The sequence below is a fragment of the Littorina saxatilis genome, linkage group LG5, assembly GCF_037325665.1.
Source record: "Littorina saxatilis isolate snail1 linkage group LG5, US_GU_Lsax_2.0, whole genome shotgun sequence".
Lineage (NCBI taxonomy): Eukaryota > Metazoa > Mollusca > Gastropoda > Littorinimorpha > Littorinidae > Littorina > Littorina saxatilis.
This window is the reverse complement of record NC_090249.1, coordinates 32,125,215-32,145,324: the sequence shown is the minus strand read 5'-3', so window position 1 is coordinate 32,145,324 and position 20,110 is coordinate 32,125,215. Positions and strand designations below refer to the sequence as shown.

The window sequence follows — 20,110 nt, the reverse complement described above, 5'->3', positions numbered from 1 at the left end:
ACTTTTCATGTGTAAGAGCTTTTCTGAATGAAATGTTTGTTCGTAACCAGGACATTTGGACCGTTTGACTGTCTGATACTTTTGACGCGTAAGAGCTTCTGACTGAACAATTTTGTGTGTAACCAGGACATTTGGACATTTGGACCTTGGGACCAACACCGTGTATCCTTTCACTCTATTCCAACAACGCCTTCCCCTCATCACTACCCACCAAAGCGTTACTATTCAAGTCGCTTACCTCCACTGTAAGGTTTTTGTGTGAATGGAGTGCCGAGACGTGAGACGTCCAATCCTGTCGACGCCAGGTGAGTAGTGAGAAGACTCTGTTCAAACAACCACTCCTCCTTCACCTGGTCAGTTTTGGGGTAGCTATGTGGAATAAAAATACAAATCATATGATCTGAACTTTGGGGAAGTGGAGAAAAGGGTGAGAGGAGAGGGTGAGAGGGGTGGTAGAGAGAATGAGAGAGAGAGAGAGAACGAGAGAGAGAGAGAGAGAGAGAGAGAGAGAGAGAGAGAGAGAGAGAGAGAGAGAGAGAGAGAGAGAGAGAGAGAGAGAGAGAGAGAGAGAGAGAGAGAGAGGTATGTATATATAGGAACAGAAACACAGATGCACCCATCTAAATAGACAAATTCGGGAAGTAACTCAGCCAGGTTTGCATGGGTTGTGAAAGAGTGAATACTCTTGCTTTTAGTGAGGCAAGCTTTCTACACGTGCTCCTTGTCCACGTGTTTTAGGCACACCCCAATGCGACCAGGGAAAAACTCAAGTACGCTCTCCTTGCATGTTGTATTCGCTGAAATTCTGACTTTTCATGCCAGTGATTAACAATGCAACTCATTTAAAATTAGAGAAAGGGAAAAAACAAAGGTAGCTGTAATCAAATAAGGTAGAACCCCCCCCCCCCCCCCCATGCACTCAAGCAAACACACATTTGCACAAGTCTGCTCATGCACACAAAGACACAGGCACAAACAGACAGACAGACAGACAGACAGACCCACACAGATGCAAACAGATAGACAGCCCTGTAACAGGCATGCATGCACAAATAAGCGTGTGCAAGCACACATGCACACACACACAATTACAAGAAGATGTGTGCAAAATATAGCAGAAGGTCACAGAATTGTTCACATGTTTAGCAAGATATTAGCTTGCTTTCTAACAATGTTAACACTAAGTGAATGTAAGTTGAACAAATAAGATTTTCTAGCATAAAAAAAGAAAATACAACAAAAATGTTTAATGAGGATCATCTGCTCTTTACAGGTTTCAGGCAAAACAAAAGCTTGGAGCAATGAGCCGGGGTGTGTGGGGAGGGGGGGGGGGGGGGGGGAGGCTCGAGTAAAGTCTTTAGTGAATCATGAAAAAATCACATAAACTGCATCTACATGACAAAAATCACATAAACTGCATCTACACAAAAAAAGTTAGAACTGAAACAAAATCTTTAGTAGCATAGATTACACAACTTCAAAATGATGGTATATTTTCAAACATAATTAATGAGTAAAACAGAAAAAAGCAAGCAAACAGAATGAAATAGAATAAAATCAAGGCAAAAGTTAATAAAGAACATAACATGAAAGAAGGGGAAAAGAATGTTAACATTTCCAATGATCTCCTCCCCTTGTACACCCAATTTCTGTTTTAACGATAAACAAATAAACAAACAATCATACAGGTGCAAAAGGATTAACAGACCCCAATACTCTTATTGCTTTGGCCATTCTATTGAAAGAATCACTATCCATTGATTGCGCACTGAAAAACAGAAAACACCAAACATACTGTAAAAGACAGACTGCTTGGACCTTACTATGCTATTTCAAGCACCCCCCCCCCCCCCCAAATGCCGGTGGAAAAAACACACACTTTTCTGTGCTAATTAACTAATGTTGTGCTGGCTTCTATGAATGAAACATGTCTTCTGGTTTAGCCTTACGCTTATCCGCTTATCCAGTGATAAATGTGTGAGATATGCCACAGTGCCAGTAACCCCCCCCCCCTACCCCCCCCCCCTCTCTTGACCCCACCCACCATATTGTCCAGGTATATGTGTGTGTATCTGGGAAGTCAATGAATAGTCAGTCATATTTTCTGTTGATAAATCTTGTGAATGCTGTATGTTATGTTCATGTGTAAAAAAAAAAAATAAAAAAAAAAATAAAAGGTCTGATAATGAACACATTTTTCCAACAACATTTACGTTGACATTTTTTTCACAGATTGGTTCTGTCAGTAAGAAAACATGATTTTGCAGCCATTTATATGCCGATCCTATCTCCCATGTGTGCGTCATAGGTGTGTCTTCTTCTTCTTCTGCGTTCGTGGGCTGAAACTCCCACGTACACTCGTGCTTTTTTGCACGAGTGGAATTTTACGTGTATGACAGTTTTTTACCCTGCCATTTAGGCAGCCATACGCCGTTTTCGGAGGAAGCATGCTGGGTATTTTCGTGTTTCTGTAACCCACCGAACTCTGACATGGATTACAGGATCTTTTTCGTGCGCACTTGGTCTTGTGCTTGCGTGTACACACGGGGGTGTTCGGACACCGAGGAGAGTCTGCACACAAAGTTGACTCAGAAATAAATCTCTCGCCGAACGTGGGGACGAACTCACGCTGACAGCGGCCAACTGGATACAAATCCAGCGTGCTACCGACTGAGCTACATCCCCGCCCGTCATAGGTGTGTGACCAAGACAGCTTAATAGAATGGTCTTCTTGTTTTGCTCATAGCAATTTTTCTTTCAATGTATCTCTGATAACGCCTACATTTCCTCTTTATTATAAACTTGGCCAAAAAAATTTTTCTTAGCGATTGACACGATTTTTTGTCCTTAAACCCTGAATTAATAAGAATATTTGTTTAGGTCTTTCGGAAAAGTTACGTTATACGACACGCTTTGTATAAATGTTCACAAAAATCAACACAGATTCTGGTCAGCCTATTGGTCATAACTTCTGAAATTTCTAAGCAATTCATTGAGAACTTGAGCAGATATGGCTCTTTCAGTGGAGGACCCCCTCAAAAATGGCCGCAAAATGTCCCCTTTTTTTCCTCCGAAACGGTTGACACCTACCGCCTTTGACAAAAGGCTACATAAAGACTAGAGAAGTAAGGAGCATCAAACAAAATGCTCTGAACAGGAAATTGAATGGCCTTTCTAATGGTGGTCAGAAATGTTTGGTAAGTGCACATTCTGATTTTTTGCAGATTTAAAAATACGGGGCTATTTTTTTTGTCAGGTCAAATTTAGGGGTGACCTTGTTTGACAGGCTGTCATGGGATTCCCATACAAATTACCACCGATCAGACAAATGATATTAACAGTTGACATAATTACCTTTTCCAGCATATAAAGTTGAACTAAAATGGATTGCGTTTTAACGCTTTTCGTAGCGTGAGAAAATTGTAGCAATCAGTTTTTGGCCAAGTTTATTATTGAAATCAAAACCCCTGCCAAAAAAAAATCATGCATCCCCCTAAAAACAGTGGCCCCTTTGTGCATGACCACCATAAAACATACCATTGTACTTGCTGCAAACATGTACTGAATAACTCTAAACCCTCTACAAAATCATTAACACTGGCATTTTCCCCTTCAAATTATGGCCAAAATACCTGAAAATAATAGAAAAAACTTCATGTATCCAACAAAAATGGATGCCCCTTGATGCATGATCACCAAACACATAGCCTGCTGTATTTGTAAAACAGTCATTCATGTAGCAGTAACAAGGTTAAAAAAAAAGTCTAAACCCTCACCTGTTACATATATATGTATGTAACAGTAACTCAAGAACTAAGAGGAAGCCCAGGTTACTGAAAAGCTTGGTTATTGAGAATCCAGACCACTGAAAAGCTAGGTTATTGAAAATAACCAGGTCTGAATCCTGGTTTCGAACAGCTGAGTTACACAGCATAGCAAACCTAAGAAAAATCCGCACAAATATATAGAGCTCAGGAATACCCAGATGTTAACGCACAGCTCACGTACACCGGTTTGCCCAGTTCTGCACACGCTACAATTATGCAGGCAGTCAACTTGAAAGAAAACGTACAACTCCCACTGATTTTGTAAGAGAGAAAAAGCTAGTGATTACATCAGTATTATTCTTGTACACAACTCGGAAAGTATGATTAAGACAGGAATGGTGAAAGCAGGTTAGAGAACTCAGTTTAGTGCTGTGGAAAGAGATGATATTGCGATGTGGTTAATCTGAGGCAGCATTCTAAATGGGAATGCATGCACGCAACACTCTTCTCTAATCCAGTCACAAAAAATCTATTGTTGCTTTGCTAAATGAACACAAACTGAATAAACAGTGTACTGACGAGAACACATAATAAAACAGATGAAAATAGTCTTCCAGGTAAAATAAGACTACGTGTATTCTGTTATGATCAGCATTACAAATCAATGCAGAAAAAAATATTAAAATTCAGCCCTGAGAGTAAGACTGATCATTGTCTTTGTTACAGCAAGTGACAAACAATGGGTCTACACATCTGTTACGACATCTGTACAGCAAAGTATTTACTTGGAACACAGACTTTTAGAGATAAAAACTTGCAACAACCTTAGTGATGTAACCAAACCCATAACAGGTCGGAGAGCACAAAAATAAGCATTCACATAAAGATTTCCATGTGGAACACATAGACACATGACACAGGGAAACACATGCACGCAAGCACACACACACAAGCACACACACACAAGCACACACACACAACCTAACAGCAAATTTACAGCACTGAGGCTGAAAATCTCCACACCACCGGTATTACCCGTACCAATTTTGTTGTCTTTAAGTTTTTACATGCAGTCAATATTAGCTCAAATGTTTTCCAGCACACTGGGATTCGAGAGGGAGGTACAGGAAACTTAGAAGAAAAAAACAACCCACTTGACAGAAACAAAAAAGATGAAGAAACTCTCTTTTACTGAAAAAGTCTTCATCGAGTTTGCAATATGACTACTGAAAAAGACCTAAGCATGAACACTGCTAAAACAATGCATCTTAATCTATATGCCATGCTGATTGCGTCTGTTATATGATGTCATACTCACACCAACAAACTTCTCTAGCTGATACTCAACAGAGAAAACATTAAAAGCAAAGGCACATTTGTGGTCCTCCTTTTACGCCTTCAGCTTGCTCTAGCACGCATACAGCAGCTCTCACACACAGATAAACCAAACATGCAGATACACAAGTCGGTCAACATTCCCCTAACACTTGAGAGGTAGACACACAGACATGCACACTCACATACATGCCATACACAAGACACATGCAGACACAGACGCACACAGAGATACACGCACACGACCATCCTGAACTCAGGTCAAAATGAGTTCGGCTCATTCTCTCCCTGACAGGATGCCTTGAGTTTCCTTGTCTGGCAAGGAAACTGATTTTTTTTTTACAAATTTAGAGCTTTTTGTAATGTATTATTGATATACGCAGATTCGCGATCGTCGATAATGATTTTTCATGGTGTTGTGTAATTTTTAAATTACAAAGGAATTGATTTGTAAGACAGTTTCAAGGGAGCTATTTTTTCGCAGCTGTATTTACTGTGCAAACAACTCTAAATATGGCAAAAGTGTCACGTGATAATCAACCGTTTGGTTTCGGCGTTCGCTGAAGCAGACGATTTTTTCTGTAGTGATGCAACCATATATTACGGTCTCCTTCCGGCAGCAGTCCCAAAATTTCGACTTGTTTTGACCTTAGAACGATGTCTTTATCATAACTGTGAAGAACAGAACGGAGATCACTGTCGAAGTCGGCCAATCTGCAATCATTTTCGTCTCGCGAACACTGATCTCAAATTTAGATCAGTGCTCGCGAAAAACATAGGGGAGATAACTCTGTATTCCTAGTTTTGATAGATTCGCGTAGGACTGTCGCGTCCGGTCAGGGAGAGAATGAGCCGAACTCATTATGACCTGAGTTCAGGATGGCACACGACAACACAGGCAGACAGACAGGCACACACAGAGTGACAGAAAGAAACACACACACACACACACACAGTGACAGACACACAAAACTACTCATAGAGGCCCTCCTAAACCCCCCCCCCCCCCCCCCAACGGCATCACCACAACATCTCCATTCATTCACACAACGCCATAACCCTGACACACTAGCTAAGACAGACATTTCGACACACACTAGAGCGATGAAGATGCCTTGTTTACCTACGACACCTACCGTTCACAATGTGCAACATCTATTACCAGAAGAGTGGCGTGACATGCAAACCCAAGAGCGGACAATGAGCGATATGCAACACACTGCACAGGGCCTACTGTACAAAACTGAATGGTGGAAAATAGCAGAAAAAGGAAAAGGCTCATGCATGGAGCAGGGGGTTACTCACAGTTCTGACTTTTCTAGCTCTGAAAGGCTGCAGACAGGAGTACGTTTGGTTGTAAGACAAGTCAGTTCATTCCGCCTTCGTTGTTAAGTCATAATTACTTCACACACAAGCTCATGCTGTTGACCCAGTATGCCAGTTTTTGCACCCAGTCTTTCATACCCAACAGCCAAAGTTAGGAAAAGTGAAATCCTCCTTTTCAGGATTCCAAAAATCGAGGAAAAAACCCTTTTCAGACCGTCAAAAATCTGAGCAAATCAGGTCATAAAAGGAAGGGAGTCTTAAAATGGAGGTAAATCTACTGAGATTTTGACAAAAGGGAAGGTCCACAGTACAAACATTCAATGCTATCTTGTGCCGTAATTCAGCTAGTAATGAAACAACACTGTGAAGATCACCTATCTTGTGAAACAAGAAACTCTGGACATCAATTCACAAGTGCTAGGTTATCTCTTTAAACCAGAGACTTCTGCATGTTATGTGGTTTCACGCAAGCTGGAAACCAGCCACTCTTTATCATAAAGCCAGCAACTGTTAGTTCAAACACGCTCAATGATCTGGCAAAATTGGTGGGTTACGTTCATTAAAAAAAAATCGCTTTGAGTGGACTAAGGTTTCCACACTCTTGTAAGTCATGCTAATATCTGACGGCCCCACTTCATCCTTGCACGCCCACTACAGCAGCATCAAGCACACACTGTGTTTAAAAAGCTGGCTTTTTAGCAACTACAACAAGTGAAACCTGACGAGAACGCTTCAAGTGACGCTTTTTCTTCAGCTGTGCTATCAAGTTTGACAACGCTTCAAGGTTATAAGTGATGCTTTTTCATCAGCTGTGCTATCAACTTTTATTAAGCTGCAAAGATCAGCTATTTGTTTGAGAAGAACAGTTTCGTGTATGCTGGCTTTCCAGTTTTGCAATTTTGTGCTCAACAAAAACTCTCAGATTTGTTGTCATGTCTTTGTACCCCTCCAGTACAGTCAAATAGTAACGACTACCCAAGGGATCGACCACAAGGTCCTTATAGACAGCTGGTCCCTATGGCAAGGTGAATTCAATTGTATATAGAAAAAAACTTTTGGGGTGGTTGTGGACAGGTGGTCTAAATGGACAGGTGGTCGTCAGGGAAGGTTCGACTGTAAAAATCTGCATTCCCTATCATCATTGACACATCAGCTCATGTAAGCTTCACTCACACTACAGAACTAACAACCCTTGTTGAAAAGAGAAGAAATTTATGTTGAAGTCGTTCTTATAAAATAAATTTCTTCTCTAAGTCTCATCTGCTTCTCAAATCCACATTGTTGACTTATCACCCTGAATTAAATGAAAAAGAAACAGGCTGGGGAGCAAGACTTTCACCAAAGCATGCAAGCTATGTAGTTCATCCCTAATCAAACAACTGCAAAGTCAGAGAATAATTGAGAATTAAAAAGGAATATTCACACCTCCCTTAATTCAACTAAAGTGTTAAGTTACGTGGATCATAAAAGTATAAATCCCTAACCAAGTACACTGCAGTTTGCATGGGATAAAATACAATAATGCTGTTGTATGGGAATAAGTATGTATTCAAGAGAGTCATGCACAAGTTATTTCGGCATAACCATACATTATCCATGAATATGAATTAGATAAGTCACTCAAAAATGTAGACACACAAACGGGTGTACATGTATTATATATATAATATAGCTTGTGTTTTGTCTGGTTTTACGGACTCAAACTCGAAAAAAATCTTCAGGGCTGACAGCTGAACTAAATAAAGGAGAAGACATCAAAGAAGATATTTTGATACCCTTCCCTCCATTTTGGATCTGAACTACCATGAAAAAAACCCACCAAAGCTTTGATCATAAAAATGATCTGAACTTAATGCTGAGATCATAATCTTTTGTGACAAGAATTTGTGACTTCGACATGTTGGAATACGATTTACCATAATGTGCAAGATCGCAAAGAAAAAAGCTGATGGCGAACATGAAAAATAAGGAAGTGTGCACACAGTCATATGAAAATACCATCACATAAGTGCATCCCAAATATATAAGCAAATGGAAACAAGACGCTTACCTCTGGGGACGGTTGGTACGGTTGTAGGCAAAATCAGGTAAAAGGTGCTGAGCCCTAAATTTCCGCAATTCAATCACCTGTAATCAGATTTAATAGTTAATTAGCACCAACTAATCAGACCAACCTTTCTTCCAGACTTCACTGAAGCAGACATTTCATCTTTATGCAAAACTCTCACACTTCATGTTTGACTTAAAACAATGAGAGAAAATCATGAACCCCATCACGGACTGAACTCATACCAATATTCAGAATATGCAAAACAATGACTTGATTTCACCGTAGTACATGTACTTACTATATCCCAACGCAAATTTATACATCATCTCGGTAAGAGGAGTTAGGAATCTCCGTGAAAATATGCTCCAAATTTTGTATCGATCTTTTGAGACGGAATTAATTGAGCCCAAAGTCGAGTTCATGAAGACTTTGCAAGTCTTTTAACCAAAACTCAATGCTAAACCTTTTTGCGACCAGCTTCGCGAAGTCAACTTCGCCCAGTTAAGGACAGGCTTTGGAAATGGTTAAATGTTACAATGTATGTGTATTGTCATTGTTTAATTTAAAGAGTATTTTTTTCAACTTGGTCTACTTCCGATGTCTGTAACAATGCTTTTAAAAATTCAGATCAACTTACCGACTGGACATACTGAAGAGCTCCAATGTTTGAATCGAAAATTTTATTAGTAAATTTTGATTTGATTAATATACTTACCCGACTCACATATAGCATTAACTTCAGTTTAAGTGCTAAGACGCTGAACTACGCTTCACCCCAAAGGGGAAGTAATCCCCTAAAAAAGAACGGCCTTGACCTATAACCCATGTAGACAAGAGTCAAGGTCATACCGTCACGTGACCGATCACGCGTGACTCCACCGCCGCCATGTTGTGAAAGCTCACTCCCACTGAAGTGATCTGTTCATTTTTAGGGAAACCCTGAGCGGGGTAGGTGGGAGGGTATTAACGATGTGAGTCGGGTAAGTATATTAATCAAATCAAAATTTACTAATAAAATTTTCGATTAAATTACATATCTTAACCCGACTCACATATAGCAGATTGCTAATGTAGCTGGCGGGTTACTCACTCTATGATCTGGGAAGAACCTGCCCTGCGGCCACCATAGCCGGTAAGGAGCTGGTCCCATCTTGTCGCGTACTTGCAATGTCGCGCAAGTAAAAGTTTATGAAAACGTCTTCAGACGTCCAATAAGCTGAATCAAGTACTTCAGACAGTCTCCCTGACCTGAGTACGGCCAAAGATGAGGCCCAGGCTCTCGCCTCATGAGTCCGCGCAGACGACAGAGGGAGAACAGACTGCCCCCCCCTTTTTTTCTTTATGCCACCAGTCATATGCTTGTCTAATGAGTGTAGACATCCACCTAGCTAAGGTAACCCGTGACAGGTCTCTGCTCCGGGCTGTATTGAGCAAGATGAAAAGGAGTTTTTGCTCTTTAGCTCTTAACGGAGCAGTCCTAGACAAATAGCTGCTGAGTGTTCTAACGGGACAATTTGCCATGTCAGGGTCTCCTGATGCTAGGATGGTAGATAAAGACGGAATCCTGATTAAGGGAGAAAGATGGTGAGGCTTTTGATTTTTTGCCAAGAAATCAGGCCTAAAACGAAGTGTGATAGAACCGTCACTTTCGATCGAGGTGTCTTTGGGAAGGCCCGAGAGAGCGTGTACCTCACTGCTCCTTCTAGCTGTGGCAAGTAAAGTGAGCAGAAGAGCCTTACGTGTCAGATTATGAAGACTTGCCAGAACTAAAAACAGATCCCAGGCTGGGACTGGTGTCTTTGCCCTGACAAAATCCAATGCAGCGCCCCTTAACACGCTTGCAATAACTCCACTAAGAGAAATTGTGTGACCCAATTGTTTTAAAGTGGAAGAAATCGCCGATCTCCTGACCTTAAGTGATGATTAGCCACCTGCATTGAACGAGGAGAGGTAGCGTTCACCCCATTATCGGTACACCATGTCACCCAAGCAGACCAGTGTGAAGTGTATACAGAACTGTCTGTGAGCCTTCTGAACCAAATCGAGGGTACCGTCCGAAGCACCTGAGTGACGCAAAGACTTCCTCACAGTCTCCAGCCATGAAGGCGCAGAGCCTGTGGATTCTCGTGATGTACGCCCGTGCGCGGTTGGAGCAGATCTCCCTTCTCTAGCTCTAGAGGAATGGGAGGACCTACTGCGAGACGAAGTAAGTCCGGAAACCAATGTTGGCTTGTCCACATTGGTGCCACCAGAATAAGGGACGGGCGTTCCATTTCGGCTTTTCTGAGTACCTTGCCCAACAGCTGAAACGGAGGGAAGGCGTATGCCACAAGGCCCGTCCAGTCGATCTCCAAAACGTTTGTCTTCCATGCTTCCGGATCCGGAAACGGCGAGACAAAGACTGGTAGTCTCCGGGAAAACCTCGTAGCGAACAGATCTATTAGAGGTTTCTCCACCTGTACCCACAATCGCTGAAGCGCGTGGTGGGTGATCGTCCACTCCGTGTGCAAAACGCTGGAGGAACGGCTGAGAGCGTCCGCCAGGACATTGAGTCGACCTGGTAAGAACTTCGCCAAAAGAGTGATCTGATGCTGTGAACACCACCGCAGGATCTGACAAGTTCTGACTGAGAGTGTGTGGGATCGTGACCCGCCCTGCTTGTTCACATATGCCGCCACCGTGGTGTTGTCTGTATGTAGACGAACATGTTTCCCGACAACCGCAGGAAAGAAATTCTGAAGCCCGAGAAAGGCTGCCTCCAATTCCAGCACATTTATGTGGGACTGAGATTGACTCGCTGACCAAGTCCCCGAGGCTGTGAGGTGTGCAAGATGAGCACCCCAGCCTGACAGAGACGCGTCTGTGAACATGTCTACCTCCGGAGGCGGGAGAACAATAGGAACTCCCAGAAACAAGTTTGTTTGTAGCCACTGTTGTGTGGCCTGCCGAATCCAGCTGTGTATCTGAACAGAAACATCCCAGCCTTGATAAGCCGAGTTCCATTCCGAGTTGAGCGCTGCCTGAAAAGGCCTCTTGCACACTCTCCCCAGAGGAATGAGTGTGGCCATGGATTCCATCTGTCCCAGAGCTGAAGCCAAGACCCTGACATTGGCCCGCTTCTGTGATCTGAGAGACCTGAGCAGGTCTTGAAGTTTGTTGACCCTTCTCAGGGAAGGACGTACTGACCAAGTCACCGTATCGAACGTCATCCCTAGGTATGTAAAGTTTTGGGACGGTATTAGCTCTGATTTGCCCTGGTTGACCTGAAAACCGAGGTCGTTTGCCTGATGTAACACTGCCTGCATGTGAAAACTGCAGGTCTTCTGATCCTGATGGAGGACAAGCCTATCGTCCAGATAAGCACGCAGGTGAATGCCTTTTGTCTGACCAGAGAACAAAGTTGTCGTGTCACCATTGTGAAAACCCAAGGGGCTAGAGATAAGCCGAAAGGGAGTGCCCTGAACAGAAAAATCTTTTCTGCCCACCGAAATCTGAGCCACTTCCGGTCTGACGGATGCATGAGAATGTGGAAGTAAGCATCCGTCAGATCTATCGACGTTGCCCAATCCCTTGGTCTGAGTGCATCCCGGATAGAAGAGGGAGTTTCCATAGTAAACCGAATCTCCCTGAGAAATCTGTTTAGAGGGGACAGGTCTAAAACTGGCTGCCACCCTCCCGAATTCTTTGGGACTACGAAGATTCTTCCGTAGAAACCCGGGGAGTTGTGGTCCAAAACCTCTTCCACTGCTTCCTTCTGAAGAAGGGCAGCAATTTCTAACTGAATCGTGACCTTTGCCTCTGGTTTTGCCGGAAATTTGAACGCAGGAGGTGTTCTGGTAAGAGGTGCTTTTCCCTCTTTCCAGAGCAGCCTGAACCCCCAACGTACTACCCCCACAATCCACTGACTGTTTACATGCTGTATCCAGTAGGGAAGGGCCCGGGAGGGGCCGCCCGCCACCAAAAGGGTGGGGGCCGTGGGGATGAGTAGCTCGGGGCATCGTCATTGGGGGTTGGACTTTCGACCCGACCCCCTAGCGTTGCTGAAAGACGGCTTCTTCTTGGGGTAAGGTGCACCTCTGCCTCTGCCTCTAGAAGAGGATTGGGAATGCTGTGAGTTGCGTCCGCAATTAGCGGATGTGAAAGAAGCTTTAGGAGGACCCTGTTGCTTGGCCTGTGGCTTAGCAAAACCATGCTGAGCTAGCTTGGCAATTGCTAAGTCTTTGGCGTTTTGAGTTTGCCTGTCAAGTGCGTCAAGAGAGGGTTGCCCGAGCAGAGCTCCCTCAGTGAAAGGAGAGGCCTTGAGCAAGTCTATAGTAGACTTATCTTGAATTCTGGAACCAGACAAGAAGAAGTCTCTGCGCGTGTACACCGCATGCGCGTATAAACGTGCCGTGACAGACATTTGCTCAGCTGAAACCTTAGCCAAAGAGGCCAGCAGTGTAGGAACGTCTTTAACGCTCGCGTCGTTTCGGAATTCAAAAGGGTCCAAGGACGACGCGATTGAACGTGAAAGGGTTCGAAGAAGTGTCTCTGAGAGAGACGCAAGTTCCAGCGAATATCTTCCCGTCTCCTCCAAACCAAGCAGCGCGCCCTCTGAGTAGGCGCATGTTTTATCTAAACGATAACCATCCTCCCGGAGAGTGGCCAGCTCCGGAGTGACCGGAAGCGGTGCACTCGGCAGAGCGTAAGTCCCAATAAGGCTGTGATGCCGACGGGAAAGAGCAAACTTGCGGGAATGAACCGAGGCGCTCATATGACGGAGTTGGTCTGAGGCAAGCCATGGCTGAGCAGCAACAGGCGCCTGACCGTGTGCCGCTAGTAGAGGCACAGTGTCTACGGGCAAGCTGTTCTCCGAGCCCGAAGTTCTAGCCAGAACCTTGGAAAGTTCGTAAGCCACGGAAGGAGATTCGTTGAAACGAAATTCCTAAGTTTCCGTTAGTGCTGGGCGGAAATCACCCACCGCTGAGGGTGGTGGTGCCGCAGAGCTTGTCGTAGCCGTCACACCTTCAGCAAAATACTTGGCAGCTACCTGAACCGCAGTAACCAAAGCAGGCTTAAGTTTGAGTGACAACCTGAAATCGACTTCCTCCTCAGTGACTGAGTGAGACTCGTCGAACTCGGATTCTGCTGAGGCTGGAAACTGAAAGTCAGTGTGACTAACTGCGTCACTAACTCGTTCTTCCGTGGGCGAGGCTGTCTGCAAAACGGAAAACCCATGCGAAGCCTGTCTAAAAGCAGCTTCCTGCCCGGAGGGCGGAAGTTGAGAACTGTATACATTCACTGGAGACATGCTAGTCTGCCCGTGTGTATATCCGTCTCGTTGTCCGGTGTCGACAGCCTCGGCGGGGGAGCTACTAGTTCCGGCCCAACTTGTTGTCCGGTGTTGACCCCCCCGTGAGTTCCGCTTACTAAGAGCGATACCCTCCGGGAGAGTCAAACTTTCACTCCCCAGCCTCGGCGGGGGAGCTACTAGTTCCGGCCCAACTTGAACACTTTCACCAGAAAACCTGGTTACCGGTGAACATGACAAACCTCTGCGTGCACGTCAGCCGAAGTGACTGTGCATGAAGGCGGAACCCTGATGCGTGACAAAGAAGCCACGTCGCCCACTCCCGCCGGGAGCAAGCGTAGCTCTTGACGAGTGGCCTGCAAATCCGCAGCAAGCTGCTGTTGTTGCACAAACATATTACTCATTTGGGCCGAAAACGTCTCAAAAAGGGAAGAAAAATCCTCTCTATCACAAGCTTTATCTTTACTACTGCGTTTCTTGACCTTGGCTGAAGTAGCCTTACTTTTAACCTCCTTCAGCACCGGCATGGTTGGACTCAAAGGGTCCGAAATCTTAACAGACATTGTTGTTTGGGAACATGGGTCAAGAACAGAAACAATAGTACCTTTAACTTTGTCTTTGTGCGTAACCTTAGAAGGGGAAACGTCAGCAGCTACCTGTCTAGTCTGTTTTTTTCTTATCCTTGTCAGCCATTGCTGAGAAAACAGTCTGAGTTATGGTAAACAACAATCAGACCGAAAAACGGAGAAAGAAACAAACGCAAGCAAAAGCAAACAAACTAGAACGAGCTCACCCAAACTGGTGCATGAGAAGCAGGGACCTGTGAAACGGGGTGAAACACTGTCTAGAAGACAGCAGGCTAAAAGCCTGTAGCGTAGTGTAAAACGCGTCCGAGCGTCTCGGAGGCTGAAGTGGGAGTGAGCTTTCACATCATGGCGGCGGTGGAGTCACGCGTGATCGGTCACGTGACGGTATGACCTTGACTCTTGTCTACATGGGTTATAGGTCAAGGCCGTTTTTTTTAAGGGGGTTACTTCCCCTTTGGGGTGAAGCGTAGTTCAGCGTCTTAGCACACTGAAGTTAATGCTATATGTGAGTCGGGTTAAGATATGTAATTTAATTGATGTTGCAATGCATGTGCATTATCATGGTTTTCTTTTAAAGAGAATTTTTTTCAACTAGGTTTACTTCCACTGTCTGTAACAATGTGTTTAAAAATTCAGATCAACTTACCGACTGGACATACTCAAATGCTTGTTGGCAGGTGACCAGCTGTGAAATAAGGTTGAGGTATGCTGCCACCATGGCGTGGAGAGCACACCTATGGGTGAGGGGCAGTGTGGTTCCTGTAGCCAGGCCCTGTAACATGACTTTGATGATAGAATCTGTGTGCTGGAGAAAGAGAGGGGGGTGTGAACAATGAAGAAGGGTGGAGAGTTGGACGCCAGAAAATTACACAGGCGCAGGTGAAGAGAGTGAGAGAGAAAGGAGGGGGGAGAGAGAGAGAGAGAGAGAGAGAGAGAGAGAGAGAGAGAGACAGACAGACAGACAGACAGACAGACAGACAGACAGACAGACAGACAGAGACAGAGACAGAGAGAGAGAGACTGGCTGACAGACACAAACAGGAGAGAGATAGGTTGAGGGGTTACAGAAAATGAAAGAAAGAAAAGTACTGAGAGACTGAGAATGGATGGTGGGAAAGGGGAAGACTGACAAGCAGGCAGACTGACAAAGTCAGAGGCAGAGACAGAAGCAGAGACAAAGACACAGACAGAGACAAAGACACAGACACACAGACAAAGAGACAAAGAAACTCGGACACATCACATTAGTCAAACCTGAATATCCAGGGCCAGCCTGAACAGGTCGACGATAATATCGTCCCCACCCATCTCCACAGCAAGCAGTCCCATGGTGCAATATAAGGCCTCCAGGTTATCCACACGATTCGACTCCAGCTGCAAGTTCTCCAGAATGTGCCAGTAAAACTGCATGCCGCTCTGAGGTACACAAGAAATATAGATGTTTCAACTCACAGGGTCTTTTCTTTACAAACAGGAATATGAAATCCTTTTAATCACAGACTCCTCAAGAAGTTTCAATGTAGATAATTGCATGGTGGTGCCCTATCAAAGAAGAACAGCTTTAATGAGAATAGTGTCCAGTTAAGATAGAACTTATGTTTCATGGGACACATCAGACTTGCTAAATTATGTCTCCAGTACAGTGATGTAAGGCTCAGAAACTATTTATTCTCCTCTTCTATTTTCATAATTTCAGCGTCAATGCATCTGTGGTATCTTTAATATCTCTGCCATTTGGACAACCACATGCTCTTTCCAACTAATTGTCCAAGAATTGTGTTGGTACGTGTCGACAAGGATTCCTCTAGCATGTCAATGAGTATGGGATCGTCAATCAGCATAAATTTCTTGGTCCATATGCTCTGGGAGGGAAGAGAGACAATGTCATTAGCAGGCTATCGTGAAAGTTAACTTGAAGAAACTTCACAAGTTGTTTTCCTGCCTCATTTTTGGGAGCTGAAATCAGAACCATAAACATCACAGTGCAACGAAATGACCACTTGACCACTGACCCGTTTAAACATACATGTAGTTTCTTCTGGTTTATTATTGTCCTGTCCACCATCATGAAAATACGTGTAATTTAGTATTGTTTTAGTCAGGTAAAATAAGTATGTGCTTGATTTCGTGTCCTAGTTGCATATTTTCCATTGTTTCATGCCATGTATTTTGAATAAAATGTTGTTTAACACTTTTTACCCCACCTATGTTGACCAAAGTTTTTTTTTAGCCGAGACCAGAGCTCTGTGCTGCAGCAGGTCACTCAGAATGGTAGTAACTGTGTAGTAACTGTGTATCAACACGCTGGAATGCAGGCATTAGATGGACGTTACAGGAAGCGACTGAAGCTAACAGTCTGAGCAGATATATCCGTACCTGGTCAGATAGAGCCATATGAGTGGGGAGACAATGAGTTAAACCAACATACATGTTGTCAAACTGTGCAGCATGTTAAGTGGTTGTGTGTGTACCTTCTTCATGAAGAGGATGTCCTGCCTGGAACACTTCTCCACTGACAGTTCTAGGACTGCGATGTTGCCACACAGTCTGCAATGCAAACAACAACACTTGAGTATTTTTTCTTATAGCAGCAGTAGTTCAGTGACTTTAATCACATACAAAAACACATGGTTAGCTAAACAAATATTAAATGTGCACTGGCAAACCCACTGATATTTCTCTGACATACTGATTAATCTCTCTTTCTCCTCATTATTTTGATTTTCCAAGCACTTGCACAATACATTTTGGAACACTGTATAGGAATGGATTAACAGAAGCAGAACGTCATGCTCAAAATAACCAAACTACCTTTATTCAATTACTGTTTCCCAAGCATGCCAGAATTGTGCACAAAGCTCAGAACGATGGGTTTGTTTTTTCTTCAGACAGACACACACACACAGACAGACAGTCATTGAGATTACAAAAACAGGCTTACTCAATACGTTTGAGCTTTTTTGTGTTGCCATGACGATCGATGAGTGTGTGCAAAATGTCCTGGACGGTGATACGCATCCCTGCATCCTCCATGAGCGACATTCTCAGCAAAGGGTGCAGAAACTCGGGCGGAAACGCGTTGGACATAATGACCGTTTTGTATTTGGTTGCTACCTGTAAGAAACATATAAAAATAGATTAAACAGACTGAATGCTTAGGTCCGAGCCAACGTTTGCACCAATAGTTAACTCAGGGTTCCGAATCATGCATGATAAAACAAAACAACAACAAAACACAACCACAGGAAAATGTGTGTTGCTATCCAAATCGGTATAATACGGAAGAAATGACACTAATGATGAAACCTGGATATAAAAAAAAAACTCTTGACCAAAATCAATTCCCAACAGTGACGTTTATCCAAGCAGCAAGGATTTTTTTGCACAGCTTTTTTCAAAAATAAAAACACCCAAGTAAAATAGAATGTGACATAAGTTACTTGCCTTCAAGAGTGTCTTCAGTAAGTTGATTTGCAGTTGCTGATCCATGTGCCCACTGGTGAAAAAAAAAAGAAGAAGTTTAAAATACCATGCAGAAAATAAGAGGAACAAATAACAAGTGGAAATAAGAATCAAGAGGTGAGGAGACACCCATATCCACTGCAATGTGAGACTTGTATTCTTTTAAGTGTTTGTTTATCTGTTGTTGTTGTTGTTGTTGTTGTTGTTGTTGTTGTTGTGTTGTTGTTGTTGTTGTTGTTGTCTTCCTTTTTAGGAGGAGGGACAGGGAGTCTTAGTGAAGAGGTAATTCGACAGACTTTTGAAACAAAACAATCAGAGAAAAGACATTCTGAAAAAAGAGAATAAGGCTAAAGAGCGACACTCTCAAAAAAGTGCTTTCAGTTTTATACAAAAGAACATGGGCCAAAATAAAAGTTCACTTGTCAGCCATTTTAAATATCCCAAAAGAATTTGCTTACAGTGTGAAACAAGTACTGACCTACATTTTCAAAAAGGAACACGCTCAACTCACCCTATTTCTTCATCAGCAAACTGCGGGAACTTGCCCATGACAAACATCATGATTTCTATCTTCTGGTAGTCAGGCAGGTTGTTGGCAAATTCACCTAAAAGACAAACATCATCATGATCATCATGATCATGATCATCATGATCATGATCATCATCATTCATCAAAGAAAAAACAGTTCAAGATAAAAGTACAGATTGACTCTATGCTTTACAACAGCAGCATATATTCCATTCTCTACCTCTTCCTCTCACTGCTGCCAGCACACACACACACATGTGCACACACACACACTCACAAAAACACACACCACGCACGCTACGCTCAAACACACACACACACACACACACACACACACACACACACACACACACACAGAGACGTACACAGAAACACAAACCCGCAGAAGTGAAGACCTACCTATGGTGTTGACAATGGCATCCTGAAACTTGACCTCTGCGCTGTATTGAGCCTGGTTTTTGCCCTTGTTGTCCACAGAGATTCGTAGATGTCGCAACAAGTTGTTGAACACCTCCAGCACAGATGGACCTGCAGGAGCAGAAATATCATCGTTATATATAGAAAAAAAAGTGAAAAAGATGACATGACTGATCACAAAGAAAAACCCTTGAGAAAAAGAAGACAGAAGCTTGATGAAGTCGTTAAAAATGAACAGTAAGGAGCAGTTTTGGACTTAATCAAGTTCAGATTGTGGTATAATCCACAACAAACTCCTAAAGATCAGACTGCTAAACGGTTTTCCCCTTCTTTTCTCTTTTACTCTCTCTCTCTCTCTCTCTCTCTCTCTCTCTGTGGCTTTCTCTCTCTCTCTCTCTCTCTCTCTCTCTCTCTCTCTCTCTCTCTCTCTCTCTCTCTCTCTCTCTCTCTCTCTCTCTCTCTCTCTTTCTCTCTGTGGCTTTCTCTCTCTTTCTTTCATGGCTGAATCAGAGTTTTGTACACAGTTAAATCTGCAACCCTGAAAGCATACGGCCTTGTCCCTAGACAGAGATGAGAAATTCTTCAATATTGTTCATGCCTATTCCACATTATTCTGTCACACACAAGTTGCCAATTTCCAACAAGTTAGCATGCTTGAGCAAAAGTTCATCCACATTTCATACCTATGGACCCCCCAGCAGAGATGAGGACAGCTTCGAAGAGAACCGTGAGAATGGACGTCTTGATCTGGGGGTCATCTTTCACGTGCTTGTCCAGGTGAGACAACAACAGTTGAATGACCAGATACCCATACTGGCTCTGTGAGAACACAGAACAAAATGAACATTAGTATTAGGCAGACCCTGAGGCCTGACAGAAGTGTCATGAGAGGAATTTTCCAAGCGAATATACATTGGTACATGTACATGCAATGAAAAAGACCCTTAGGAACAGCCAAATGTGTCCCTACATTGCAGGTGTTCTCACATGACAGGTAGGTATATTTCGGTCAAGATAACAGAAAATGGGACAACAAAAAATGTCCTTTCATGTGAGGTGTCCTGTCCTTGGAGGGGCTACACATCACAGGTACCGCTGTAAACTTAGGCGGCAGAGAAACCAACAAGCACACACACTCACACACATAAAAACACAGTGATAAAACAGACTGACAGAGAAACACATGGAGACATACAGGTGAAAAAACCCAGTCAAAACATTTGGGGAGGATCTAGGTCAGAGACAAAACAGATTCTCACTGAAATCTCCAAATAGAGTGTTGATAACTAATCAACTACTACACAAGAACAATACACAAAGACAGAAAGACTGACAAGAAACAGAAGC

General features: G+C 43.4%; 1 protein-coding gene across 1 annotated transcript in view; it reads right to left on the bottom strand.

The window, feature by feature from the left end:
* LOC138966885 (protein EFR3 homolog B-like) overlaps positions 1-20,110 on the bottom strand; it is a 44,194-nt gene that overhangs the window by 7,095 nt on the left and 16,989 nt on the right. The window contains exons 9-19 of the mRNA XM_070339272.1: positions 19,447-19,582; positions 18,746-18,874; positions 18,329-18,422; positions 17,800-17,851; positions 17,297-17,469; positions 16,827-16,902; positions 15,610-15,771; positions 15,002-15,127; positions 8,479-8,555; positions 6,408-6,434; positions 239-369 (exon numbers count right to left, since the gene is read on the bottom strand). Of these exons, the coding sequence (XP_070195373.1) occupies positions 239-369; positions 6,408-6,434; positions 8,479-8,555; positions 15,002-15,127; positions 15,610-15,771; positions 16,827-16,902; positions 17,297-17,469; positions 17,800-17,851; positions 18,329-18,422; positions 18,746-18,874; positions 19,447-19,582 (1,183 nt within the window). The remainder of the gene's footprint in view (positions 1-238; positions 370-6,407; positions 6,435-8,478; positions 8,556-15,001; positions 15,128-15,609; positions 15,772-16,826; positions 16,903-17,296; positions 17,470-17,799; positions 17,852-18,328; positions 18,423-18,745; positions 18,875-19,446; positions 19,583-20,110) is intronic.